This window comes from Thamnophis elegans, chromosome 7 (assembly GCF_009769535.1).
Source record: "Thamnophis elegans isolate rThaEle1 chromosome 7, rThaEle1.pri, whole genome shotgun sequence".
In the NCBI taxonomy this organism is placed as follows: Eukaryota; Metazoa; Chordata; class Lepidosauria; order Squamata; family Colubridae; genus Thamnophis; species Thamnophis elegans.
In genome coordinates, this window is record NC_045547.1 from 7,790,014 (window position 1) to 7,803,081 (window position 13,068).

General features: G+C 43.2%; 1 protein-coding gene across 1 annotated transcript in view; it reads right to left on the minus strand.

The window, feature by feature from the left end:
• LOC116511157 (USP6 N-terminal-like protein) overlaps positions 1 to 13,068 on the minus strand; it is an 84,171-nt gene that overhangs the window by 44,501 nt on the left and 26,602 nt on the right. Inside the window, 1 exon segment of the mRNA XM_032221016.1 lies at positions 3,641 to 3,721. Within this exon segment, the coding sequence (XP_032076907.1) occupies positions 3,641 to 3,721 (81 nt within the window).

The window sequence follows — 13,068 nt, forward strand, 5'->3', positions numbered from 1 at the left end:
TCTTGACTTGCATTAGTGCAACCTTAAGTCAAGAATGTCCATTTTATGCTTGTTCTGACTTGCTTATGCAAAAATTCCAGAACAGACATTGATGGAAACACCAGATTAAAAGCCCACATTTTTTTAAAAAAAAGTAAAAATAACATTTACCAATGTTAATAAAGATAATCTCAAGATCAGTTAAGTCCCTTCTTAAACTTCCACGATTTAACATTCTCTGACTGCTTTAGGTGAACAAAGGATATATTGTTTTAAAGTACTTTTCAGGGGATATGTGAGGGTGGATGATCCATAATTCACAGAAAGTCTCATTTAACAGTCCTTCAAGAGCCTGAGATTCCGCTATCAAAAACAATGAGAACCTTCTTGCTAAAGAAGCCATCATTTAAAATATTCACTTTCATCTCTCCTTTCCGTTTCAAACTCTTGATAGTTCAAAAGAGAACACTACCACAGTAGCAATGCTTGCGAAGAAGGAATTATACTTCTTTATCTACCACTAAGCCATGATTACATGATTTAGCATACTAAAAAGCAGAGACATTGCCCTGACAACAAAAGTGCGTACAGTCAAGGCTATGATTTTCCAGTTGCAATGTATGGCTGAGAAAGTTGGACCATAAAAAAAGGCTGAGCACCAAAGAATGGAGGCCTTCGAACTCTGGTGCTGGAGAAGACTCCTGCGAGTCCCTTGGACTGCAAGGCCATCAAACCCGTCAGTCCTAGAGGAGATCAACCCTGATTGCTCTTTAGAAGGCCAGATCCTGAAGATGAAACTCAAATACTTTGGCTACCTAATGTGAAGGAAGGACTCACTGGAGAGAGACTCATGCTGGGAACGATGGAGGGCAAAAGAAGAAGAGGACGACAGAGTGTGAGGGGGCTGGATGGAGTCATCGAAGCAGTCGGTGTGATCTTAAATGGACTCCAGAGGATGATAGAGGACAGGAAGGCCTGTAGGAATGTTGTCCATGGGGTTGCGATGGGTCGGATACGACTTCACAACTAACAATAACAAAGCCAAGATTCATCTTACATTAAACCACAGGCTGGTATCATGGAAACAAGCAAGAATTAGATTTTCATTCTGGAGCATTCTTAATCTAATTCTAGGATCAGACACATCAACCTCCACGGTCGTATGAAGAAGTCCAGTGGCTTTCCATAAAGAGATCAGTTCTGAATCAATATGGGAAACCAGTTTACTGTCTTTGTCTACATTTAGGTTCTAGTGAAGATATGATGATTTGTTTAGTTGCAGTAAGCGCATGGAAAGAATTGTGTGCTCCATTTCTCCTGTGTACAGATTATGCTCTTCTTTTTTGCAAGCAATGATGAGCATCATATTGGCACCAGTCTTAATGCTCCCTGTGGCTAGCTGAAAATTACATTGAACAGCACAGAATCAAGTTAGCACATTTTTTTTCCTTAAAGTAATATTGAACTATATGGCCACATATACTGAAGTTTTTGTCAAGAATTGCTTCAAGGGGATAAAAAAGCAACTTCTCTGTACCTTAGTAATTTTATAAGAGCTTCACCATACCAAACATTGTGTTTCACAATATTCAGGAGCATGTTTTTATAGGTCATAAAATGGAAAGATTCCTATAAAGGAAAGACGTATAAAGCAGGCTTGGAGTAAAGCAATGTCAACAATACAACCCCAATGGGTAACAGGATGCGAACTCAAAATGCCCCACCTTTCTTTCCACAAAATAAACTACCAAGGGGTTTTGAGATTATAGCCTCCTTCCATTAAATATTGCCCAAATGATGGCATTTTTCAAAGAAGCACCTGAGCCTTTATATGGGGGTCAGGGATGAGCAGTTTTGATGATGAAAGAAAGGAAGCAGATGGATTTTGTAAGATTGTGTTTATTTGTTCAATTTCTCACAGCCACTAATCTCAAATGACTCAGGATGGAGAACAGGAGGGAGAAGAGGAGAAGAGAGAGGAGTGGTTGAAGAAGGGGAGGGGAGGGGAGAGAAAAGGGGAGGGAGAAGGGAGGAGGAGAGAGGGGAGAGGAAAGGGACGGGGAAGGGAGGAGAGAACAGAGAGGAGGGGAGGAGGGGAAGGAGAGAGGAGGAGTGGGCAGGGAGACAGGAGAGGAGAGGATAACCAAGAAACCAAATTATATACACCAAGAAAATTATAACCACGCAACACACTCATGGCTCCAAGCCTGGGCACATAACCAGGTCTTCACCACCATGCAAAAGACCATCAGGGTGAATGTCATTGCAATCTCTGAAGGGAGAATCTTCTGGAAGTCAGGCGCCGTGACCCGTCAAAACCGCGGAGGACAAAATCGCGCTCGACGAAAGCGCGCATTTGACGTCATCACAGCGCGACGAAAAAAATTAAAAATTGAAATAAAATTAAAATTAAAGCAAGCCGATTCACATAAAGGTAAGGGTTAGGTTTAGGGTTAGGTTAAGGGTTAGGGTTAGGTTTAGAGCGTTAGGGTTACGTTTAGCGTTAGGTTAAGGGTTAGCGTTAGGTTTAGCGTTAGGTTAAGGGTTACGTTTAGGGTTAGATTTAGGGTTAGGTTAAGGGTTAGGGTTAGGGTTAGGTTTAGGGTTAGGTTAGGGTTAGGTTTGGGGGGGGGTTAGGGTAAGGTTTTCGCTTTATTTTTACATTTATCGATCACAGCGCGATATTTTCGTCGCGCTGTGATGACGTCAAATGCGCGCTTTCGTCGAGCACGATTTTGTCGTCCGCGGTTTTGTGGTGGAACCGTCAGGCGCTACAGCTGAGAAGGCACACCATCTATTCCCCATCAGCTGACAGTTCTCGGGTGGAAACAACTGGGAAGATAAGATTACCGCAGGTAATCCAGTTCCAAGCCATGAAGAGCTTCAAAGGTGACAACCAGCACCTGGAATTGCATCTGGAAATGCTCTGGAAACGCTTCACATACCAGTGATGTTATGCATGCATTTATTACCCGTGTAGCCGCATTGTGTTCTATAAGTAGTCCTGGTTTACAACTGTTTAGTGACTGTTCAAAATGACAACAGCCCTGGAAAAAATGACTTATGGCTGTTTTTCACATTTAAGACCGTTGCATGGTTACATGATCAAAATTCAAGCCACTGACTCACTCATATTTATGACGGTTGCAATGTTCTGGAGGTCATGTGATCACCTTTTGCAGCCTTCTTACAAGCCACGTCAATGGGGAAGCCAGATTCACTAACTTAAGTGTTAACTAAAGCAACTGTAGTGATTCACTTAGCAACTGTGGCAAGAAAGGTCGTAAAAATGAAGGAAACATTCACTTTGACAACTGTCTTGCATAGCAACATAAATTTTGGGCTCGACTGGGTTAGTAAGTCAAGGACTACCTATAGTTGAAGCTTGCGAATGCTCTTCAAGGGCAGCCCATGTAGAAGAGACTGCAGTAATCCAAATGTGAGGGCACAAGGACATGGATTTTTCCACTCCTACTCCACAATTACATAAGCCAGAATTTTTGAAATACTTAATAGTTGAGAAATTCTGAAATCCAGCTTCTTTGTACTTTGTTCTTTTAGCAAATATCACAGTAGGCGGGTTAAAAGTCCAAGGCTGCAGCGCCCGATTTGTACATTTGCATTCAATAAATACAATTGCTGAAGGCAATGCTCAGCTTACCTTATCTGTGTTCTTGTATTTCTCCCAGCTTTTTAACATCTTCAACCATTTTGTAGTTCTTTCAATCTCGAGCTGCTTGTGCTGAAATAAAATCAGAGGCCATTATTCTCTCCACTTCAAATACTCTCAAGGATTCTTTTTTCTTTCAACATTTATAAGCAGCTAGGCACAGACATTGTGAAGTTTTTTAACAGCTTTAAATCACTAGCAACTATTTTAAATCAAATGGAAGGCCCACTCAACTGAACAGACCCCCTATCCTAGGTTTTTATCTTAAACAGCAGAAGCAGGCGTTCACAATTTTCAGCGAATGAGGAAATAGTTATAGCTGAATTTCTGTGTGTTTAACCATCCACCATATGAAAGGCCTTTTTAAACCAAATTTTGTACGAAAGAGTTTAACTAAAATTAAATATACATTTTAACAGTTTGATTATTTCTGTACCCTGGGCATTAATACTTACAATTCATAGAATAGAATAGAATAGAATAGAATAGAATAGAATAGAATAGATCTTTATTACGGTCAAAGACCAGCAATAGAAATAACTTTTTACAGTATATATATATATTATATATATATTAATATATATATATATATATATAGATATATATTATATATATATAATATATATATATATATATATTATATATATATAAAATAGTACTGACATTAAAAGTGGATAATAACATTCTGTTAAGAAAATACATGTTCTCAAACTGTTTGGATCCCTCCCTGGTTTACATGGGTGTGTGATACGTATGTGAGTAAATATAATGTTCCAAAAATAGTTGAGAGATATCTCCAAATAATTGGTACAAGATGACAGCTATATTTCTGTAAACAATTTTTTTCTTGTGGACATTTACAGCAACACAGAATTTTGCCACTGGATGCGTAGCAGACGGGTTTGAGTCCTGGAGGAGAAAGCCTACATAGAAATTGACTGCCCTCGCTGGCAATCTCTCTAGTAAGGGAAGAATATATGCTGACCTGTTGTGACCCAGCAGGAGCCGTTGGCCACCAGGTGGCGGCAGAGCATTGGATCAGAGGGAGTGTTCAGGGAAACACTTGGGAGTTGTTGCAGGATGCACCCCGTCGAAGGGTTACTCGACGGAAGGAACCACTGAGTATTTACAGGAGATGATTGCGAGCAGCTGTTGCTCATTGGGATCCTCTCCTGAGTATAAAGAGACTGCTGGTGCCATGCCCTGGTTGCAGAAGTCAACGTTCCGTTCCTGTTCTAGTGATTGTTCATGTTCGCGTTCAAACCGAGAGAAGCTAACTTGGATAAGTAGGTTTGCTGGAAGAAGCCTCTTTGTAGTGCTGCGTTTGTTTATAGGACTTTTATCTCTGTGTTTATTTGGGCTTCCAGCCAACAAGAGCTTGGACTGATTAAAAGAAACCTTTTTAGTTACGTGGCTTTGGGCTTTCATTCCTGGACGGAGAAGGGGAGTCAGAACACTGACCTATGAACTCGGTATAACTCACAACAGAAGTCTCTGGGTATTAAGGGATAGGTGCAAGTGGCTCTCCAGCTCTATTTTTAGATCATTATCACCTTTTTTTGAGATTGCTTGTGAGGTATTAAGGCTCCACTTAGCACAGCAAGACCTTTTCACTATTGCTTTCCTGATGATAGTACTTCACGCTGCTATCTGTATTATCAAGCGTATGTTTCCAGGAACTGGCGTTCAGCCACTGGTTTTCAGAACGAAGGACTGGCAGTAGCAATAGCAATAGCAATAGCAATAGCAGTTAGACTTGTATACCGCTTCATAGGGCTTTCAGCCCTTTCTAAGCAGTTTACAGAATCAGCATATTGCCCCCAACAATCCGGGTCCTCATTTTACCCACCTCGGAAGGATGGAAGGCTGAGTCAACCCTGAGCCGGTGAGATTTGAACAGCCGAACTGCAGAACTGCAGTCAGCTGAAGTAGTCTGCAGTGCTGCACTCTAACCACTGCGCCACCTTGGCTCTAAAGTAAACTCAAGGAAGCTTGATGGACCAGGAAAGAGCTATTGAAAACTCTTTCTGATGCCATCTATTAAATACAGGGAATCCTCCACTTACAAACCATTTGTTTAATGACTGTTCGTTGGCACCGGGGGGGGGGAGTGATTTATGACCAGTTTTCACACGTTATGACCGTTGCAGCATCCCCATGGTCACATCATCAAAATTCAGCTGCTTGGCAACTGGCACGTATTTAGGACGGTTGAAGGGTCCCGGGGTCATGTGACCACTTTTTGCGACCTTCTGACAAGCAAAGGCAACGGGAAAGCCAGATTCACTTAACAACCGTGCTATTAACTTAAGAAGTAGCAATAACAATAGCGCCTGAGAATTATATACGGCTCCACAGTGCTTTACAGCACTCTCTGGGCAGTTTACAATCTCATCACGTTGCCCCCCAACAATCTGGGGTCCTCATTTTATCAATCTCGGAAGGATGGAAGGCTGAATCAACCTTGAGCCCTGTCAGAATCGAACTCCAGACTGTGGGTAGGGTTTGCCTGCAGTACTGCATTCTAACCACTGTGGCACCAGGTCAAACGCAGTGACGCACTTAATAATTCTGGAAATAACAATCGTAAAATTGGGGGGGGGGTGAACTCGTTTAACAATTGTCTCGCTTAGCAACAGAGATGTTGGGCTCAACTGTGGTTGTAAGTTGAGGACTACCGTACCTGTACCTGGATTCTTGCAGCTCAGGTAAGGGATGCTTAATGTTTAAGCCAGCGTTTTACAACTTTGGCAACTTTAAAGTGGGCAGACTTCAACTCCCAGAATTCCCCAACCAATCTAACACATCTGAAAGTTGCCAAGATTGAAAAACACTGTGTTAAGCAGTGGAGTCCAACCAGATGGGCTCTTTTATCACATAAGACAGCCAAAGACCTAAGACTCCTGCATATTACATTTTTGTAGAAGTGACTCTGCTAGACGCAGCTCTCAAGAGTATCATTTTATGCGCTAGGACCTAACAATGCAACCGAATATGATAGTGTTTGGAGACACTTCTCCCTTGAAGCCTGCCAATTTCAGAAATATCCTTTCAAAGTAAACAGTTCAATAATTTAAGGCTTTGTGCACAAACGTCCCTGCGATAATTTCTAGATTCTAGCCGTGCCAATAAAAAGCAAAAAAAAAAAAAAAAAGAAAATTATGCAGCTCTTCGGCCGCACCCCTTCGAGATGTGTAATTTAGTTTAAATACTTCGGGATAGCTAGGCATGTCGGTTAAGATATACTGAGTAATGACTGTGTCAAGAAAGACATCATTATCGTAATTTTAGAGCACTTCACAAACACTTCAATAAACTCAAACTACAGTGCAGGCGATGATCTAGCCTCCCGTTGAGAAATGACTGTGGAAAGCCTGCATTAGCTCATCCAGGTTGGTAATAACAAGGTGTACGCAACTCAATCGTTTTCAAAGTTCTAGAAGGCTTCCTAGAAACCCTACAGTTTTCTAGTAACTTTCTATTCTGTTAAGAAGAACCCCCTATTTACATATCCTCTTGATCAGTAGGTACAATATGGCGGACTATCATCAGAAAAATTTGAACCCACTCATTGTGATGAAGTGGTCCTTGGGGTACATCTGGATTTGGGAAGTGTTGGTGGGTTGTGTTGACCATACTGGTCACAATATACAAAACTAATCAGTTGCCACCCAGTCATTATCAGGGATGTGTTTGCATGGAAATGGTTAAGACAGCCACTCACCCAACGCCTACTACACCTGCCTAAAAAAGAAAGTCTCACCTGACCAAAGCCAGAAAGGGGGTGGGGGGGGGGCTAAGATTGGCCAACCTAAGTTTTGCTGTATTTTTGTCCTCATCATATACCCTAACTTCTGTGGCTTATTCATTCTTATATCTTTTCTGCACTTTGCATAATGGGTGCATGACAGTGTTGGAAGGGACCTTGTAGGTCATCTAGTCCAACCCCCCCTCCCAAGCAGGAGACCCTACAACAAGGGTTGGCAACCTTAAACACTCAAAGAGCCACAAAGGTCCTAACCGGAATAGCAATAGCAATAGCAGTTAGACTTATATACCGCTTCATAGAGCTTTCAGCCCTCTCTAAGCGGTTTACAGAGTCAGCATATTGCCCCCACAGTCTGGGTCCTCATTTTACCCACCTCGGAAGGATGGAAGGCTGAGTCAACCCTGAGCCGGTGAGATTTGAACAGCCAAACTGCAGATAACAGTCAGCTGAAGTGGCTGCAGTACAGCACTCTAACCACTGCGCCACCTCGGTCCCCTGTTCATTTCTGAAGCCGACCGGAAGTCCGGTTCCCCACCACCACCACCATAGAATCTCCTCCTAGCACAGCATCCTTTTTCCTCTACCTGTCCTAACCGAAAGCCCTATCAATTGTGGAGCCAACTGGTAACAGGGAGCCGCAGCAGAGGGATGAAAGAGCCACATGCGGCTCCGGAGCCGCGGGTTGCTGACTTCTGCCCTACACCATTTCTGACAGATGGCAGTCCAGTCTCTTCTTGAAAGCTTCCAATGATGGAGCTCCCACAACACACATGATGGATAAAAATAAATAAGCTGAAAAAGAGTGGATACTTGTTAGTAGGCAGGTGCTTAAACTGCAATGGGTTCCTAGCCAAACTGCAAGTAGTAAGCAAGAATTACAGACTCTCTTCATAAACTAAAATGTGGCAATGTTTTTGAAAAGAACCTGTAATTTACTGAAGGAGTTACAAAAATAACCTCCCTAAAACCTTAAGCAATGCACGTGTCATTTGTATCTTTCCAGGAAAAGAATCATACTTTTTTACAGTAATTCTTCATGTTAAAAAATAAATATTGTACAATTGCAAAATGATTCTGTATTTTTACTTCATTTATTTATTTTCCACCTCTTGTTTTTATAAATAACTCAAGGTGACAAACATATGATGCTCCTTTCTCCTCCTATTTCCCCCACAACCACCGTCTTGTGAGGTAAGTTGGGCTGAGAGAGAAAGGTTAGGCCAAAGATATCCATCTAGCTTTCATTGCCCAAGGCAGGATTAGAACTCACTACTTTCTGGTGATTGGCCCCAAATCATTCAGTAGGCTTTCTTACCTAAGGTGGGACTACAATCCATTACCTCATGATGATTGGCCCAAAGATACACAATACAATAGCAGAGTTGGAAGGGACCTTGGAGATCTTCTAGTCCAACCCCCTGCCCAGGCAGGAAACCCTATACCGTTTCAGACAAATGTCTATCCAACATCTTCTTAAAGACTTCCCAGTGTTGGGGCATTCACAACTTCTGGAGGCAACTTCTGTTCTACTGATTAATTGTTCTCACTGTCAGGAAATTTCTCCTTAGTTCTAAGTTGCTTCTCCCCTTGATTAGTTTCCACCCATTGCTTCTTGTTCTGCCTTCAAGTGTCTTAGAGAATAGTTTGACTCCCTCTTCTTTGTGGCAACCCCTGAGATATTGGAAGACTGCTATCATGTCTCCCCTAGTCCTTCTTTTCATTAAACTAGACATACCCAGTTCCTGCAACCGTTCTTCATATGTTTTAGTCTCCAATCCCCTAATCATTATTGTTGCTCTTCTCTGCACTCTTTCTAGAGTTTCAACAGCTTTTTTTGTGTATATTGGTGACCAAAACTGAATGCAATATTCCAAGTGTGATCTTGTTGTGGCCCACCAAGTGGCCAGCAGAACTGGCAGCAGATTTAGACAGTGAGGAGGTTGGGGAGGAACCTGGACCAGTCCTGGAGTCTGGGGAAGACTCTGATGAGGGCTCTGCATCGGAGGCAGAGAGGGAGCCAGGGCCGTCTAACAGTTATCAGCTGCCTTCGGAGTCAGACATCAGTGAGGCAGAAGAACAGCTGGAGCCTGTTTCCAGTGAGCGCATGCGCAGAGTTGCCGGGAGAAGGGAACAGCTAAGGAACCAGGGTCAACTTTGGAGTAAGGTCACAGGTGGACCTTGAATGGCCCCTCCCAGAGGGAATAAAAGAGGAGCGAAAGGGGAGTGGAGTTTGCAGGAGATAATTACTTCATTCCTGCGTTCTTGCCAAGTATTTCAGCGTCTGAAAGATGTCGGCCTGGCCAGAGTCACCACATCTTTTCTACATCGTGGCGACCAAATCTGAATGCAGGATTCCAAGTGTGGCCTCGCCAAGGCATTATAAAGTGTTATTAACCCTTCACGTGATCTTGATTCGTTATGCAGAAGGCTTTCATACCCAAGGCAGGATTAGAACTCACCCTCACCTGGTGATTGGTCCAAAATCATTCATCCAGCTTTCATGCCTAAAGTGGGACTAGAACTCGCAGTCTCTTGTTTTTTTAGCCAGGCGACCTAACCACTAGACCAAACTGGTTCTGATTCATTAGGCAGCTGAATATGGAATTGTCCGTAGACAATTTTTTTCCAAATAGTAAGCAAACGTTTTTTCTCTCGGAGAGAAAAGCTTCAATGAATTAGAATTAAACGGCACTCAATCTTGACTACAGAGCTTTGATTATATAACCTCTGACTTTTCCTCAGAGTATCAACGGTTCAAGAGATGCTCTGATAGTTCAGGATGCTGAATTATTTTGCAAATACCACTTGCTGACAACCTCATTCATCCCTCTGACTCGAACTTGGCAACACTCCACTGCATAATTACAGTCACAGCATATTAGCCGGTAATTGAGCACAATAACATCTGGCATTTCAACATTTTAAAAAGAGAAGACAGCCTTTCAAATCACATTCCCCTCTCAATTACCTCCTTTCTCAAATATTAACTACTGGTCGTAAAAACAATGTTTATGCCAGCAAGGAAGGCTATAAACTGACAGGAAAGAATTCACTAAATTAAGGAGGGCAGTAATTAAGAGTAGCTTTCTTTACAGAGAATCAATATTCATCATTGCATTTAACAAAGAAGGAAAAGCTTGGCTGGGCAGCCATCTGGCTAGTTCAGTATTTTTCCAGTTTGGCAAGTTTAAGATGTGTGGACTTCAGCTCCCAGAATTCCTCACTCCACCAAGCTAGCTGGGGAATTGTGGGAGTTGAAGTATGTACACACACACACACATACACACACACACACACGCACACATCTTAAACTTGCCAAGTTTGAAAAACACTGGCCTACATCTACATTAACCCTGTTTAATAAAAAAACCCCAACTGGAACTGGGACTGAGGTTAACCAGCATTATGAATGGGAAATTTCAATTAAAAGAGTTAAAGGCAATCGTGGCACGACAAAATCGCGCTCGACTAAAGCGCACCCGATTAAACCGCGTCGCTGACGTCATCAGCAGGGCGACAACAGCGAGCGCGGAGAAAAAAGGGCGCTTTAAATAGCGCTTTGAAAGCAAGCCGATTCACGTTAAGGTAAGGGTTAGGTTTAGGGTTAGGTTTAGGGTTAGGTTTAGGGTTAGGTTAAGGGTTAGGGTTAGGGTTAGGTTTAGGGTTAGGTTAAAGGTTAGGGTTAGGTTAAGGGTTAGGATTAGGTTTAGCGTTAGGTTAAGGGTTAGGTTTAGGGTTAGGTTAAGGGTTAGGTTTAGGGTTAGGGTTAGGATTAGGTTTAGGGGGGTTAGGTTTAGGTTTAGGGGTTAATTTTAGCTTTAGCGTTTACAGCGTGTTTTTCTCCGCGCTGTTGTCGCGCTGTGATGACGTCAGCTACGCGGTTTCGTCGAGCGCGCTTTAGTCGAACGCGGTTTTGTGGTGGAACCAAAGGCAATCACCAGACAGAAGTCTCCTTAGAACGGGGCGTCAAACTCAATTTCATTGAGGGCCGCATCAGGGTTGTGTTTGACCCCAGGGGGCCAGGGTGAGTGTGGCCAGCTCGATGTCACTCATGTCGGGTGGGGGACGTCTGTGGTGGCCGGAGCGCTCTGCCAGCAAAAGCGGGCTCCTAAGCTCTGTTTTCGGCCATGATAGCCTCCTGTAGCCCTCTGCCAGCAAAAACAGACCTGGGGGATGCATGCGCGGCTCCCCCAAGCTCCATTTTAGCTACCGAGAGCTGCAGGAGGCCATCATAGCCAAAAACACAGTCTGGGACCTTCCGACCTCCGTTTTCTCTGGCAGACTCCGCAGGTCTTTTCTGTGGAGCAGATCTAAGCACCCCATGGGCCAGATCCGGCCACTGGGCCTTGAGTTTAATACCCCTGTCTTATAACTAATTCAGAAATACTAATATCCCCAACACACAGTGCTATATAGAGGCGTAGGTGATTTTAAAGTGGTGCAGGGCAATCAAAATTGGTCGTTCATAGGGATGCTACTTATAAACAATTTCAGTCAGACTATCTTATATGTAAGAAGCAGAAACCATGCATTTGGTTGCAACAGGCCAAAACGTATTTCCTGTGGCTCTGTCTTCTTCTACATCCGTGTGTCAAACTCCCGACATCACGTTGTCGTCACATGACATATTGCAATGTTTTCCCCCTTCGCAGAGCTGGGGTGGGCGTGGCCTGCACGTGACGCATCTGGCCCGCGGGTGGTGAGTTTCATTCCCCTGTTCTACATGGTGCTCTAAAGTGCTGGACTACATTTCCCATCAATAGCAATAGCAATAGCAATAGCAGTTAGACTTATATACCGCTTCATAGGGCTTTCAGCCCTCTCTAAGCGGTTTACAGAGTCAGCAAATCGCCCGCACAGTCTGGGTCCTCATTTTACCCACCTCGGAAGGATGGAAGGCTGAGTCAACCCTGAGCCAGTGAGATTTGAACAGCCGAACTGCAGAACTGCAGTCAGCTGAAGTAGCCTACAGTGCTGCATTTAACCACTGCGCCACCTCGGCTCTATCACCTTCCAGGCAAACTCATGCGGAACAGTTAGAGCCGAACGGAATGCCGGAATATATTCCAATGAAGGCTCCATCATCCAGGCCAAAGGCGTCTAAAGTTGAATCATGGCAACTGAACCCAATTTTGTTAACGTGAGATATTTCATTGTTCATCCAAGCAACTTTGATCAGTCACAGCAAAATTAGTTGGACAGAGAGTCAGAGAGTCGTTGGAATGTACCAACTATTGCCACAGGGCCACACCAGCTTCAGTTTCTCCCCAAAACGCCGGGAATATTTTCAAAAATGATCTTATCCCTTTTCTGTGTTTTTTTACAGGCAGATTCAGCCAAGCCATTTCAGCACCCAGCATTTTCTCCATTTTGGCTGACTACTCAGATAAACCAGAGCTCTCAAATATTACCTTCTTTGCATCTCAGACACACTTAGGTCATAATTTTGAAGGTGATGATGGCTCAATAAATTTTCGAAGTGTTGAAAAAGGTGGGTAACAATGAACTCAATGGACTCATGATCCTGACTTGGCAAAAATTAGAATCCAATATCTCAATTTCAGTATCAAACTTCTCCAAAACTTGGGTAAGAAGAGGAGGGTTGAGCTAGGCAGGTTTTCCATTAGCATGATCATCAAGTTAGCTTTCG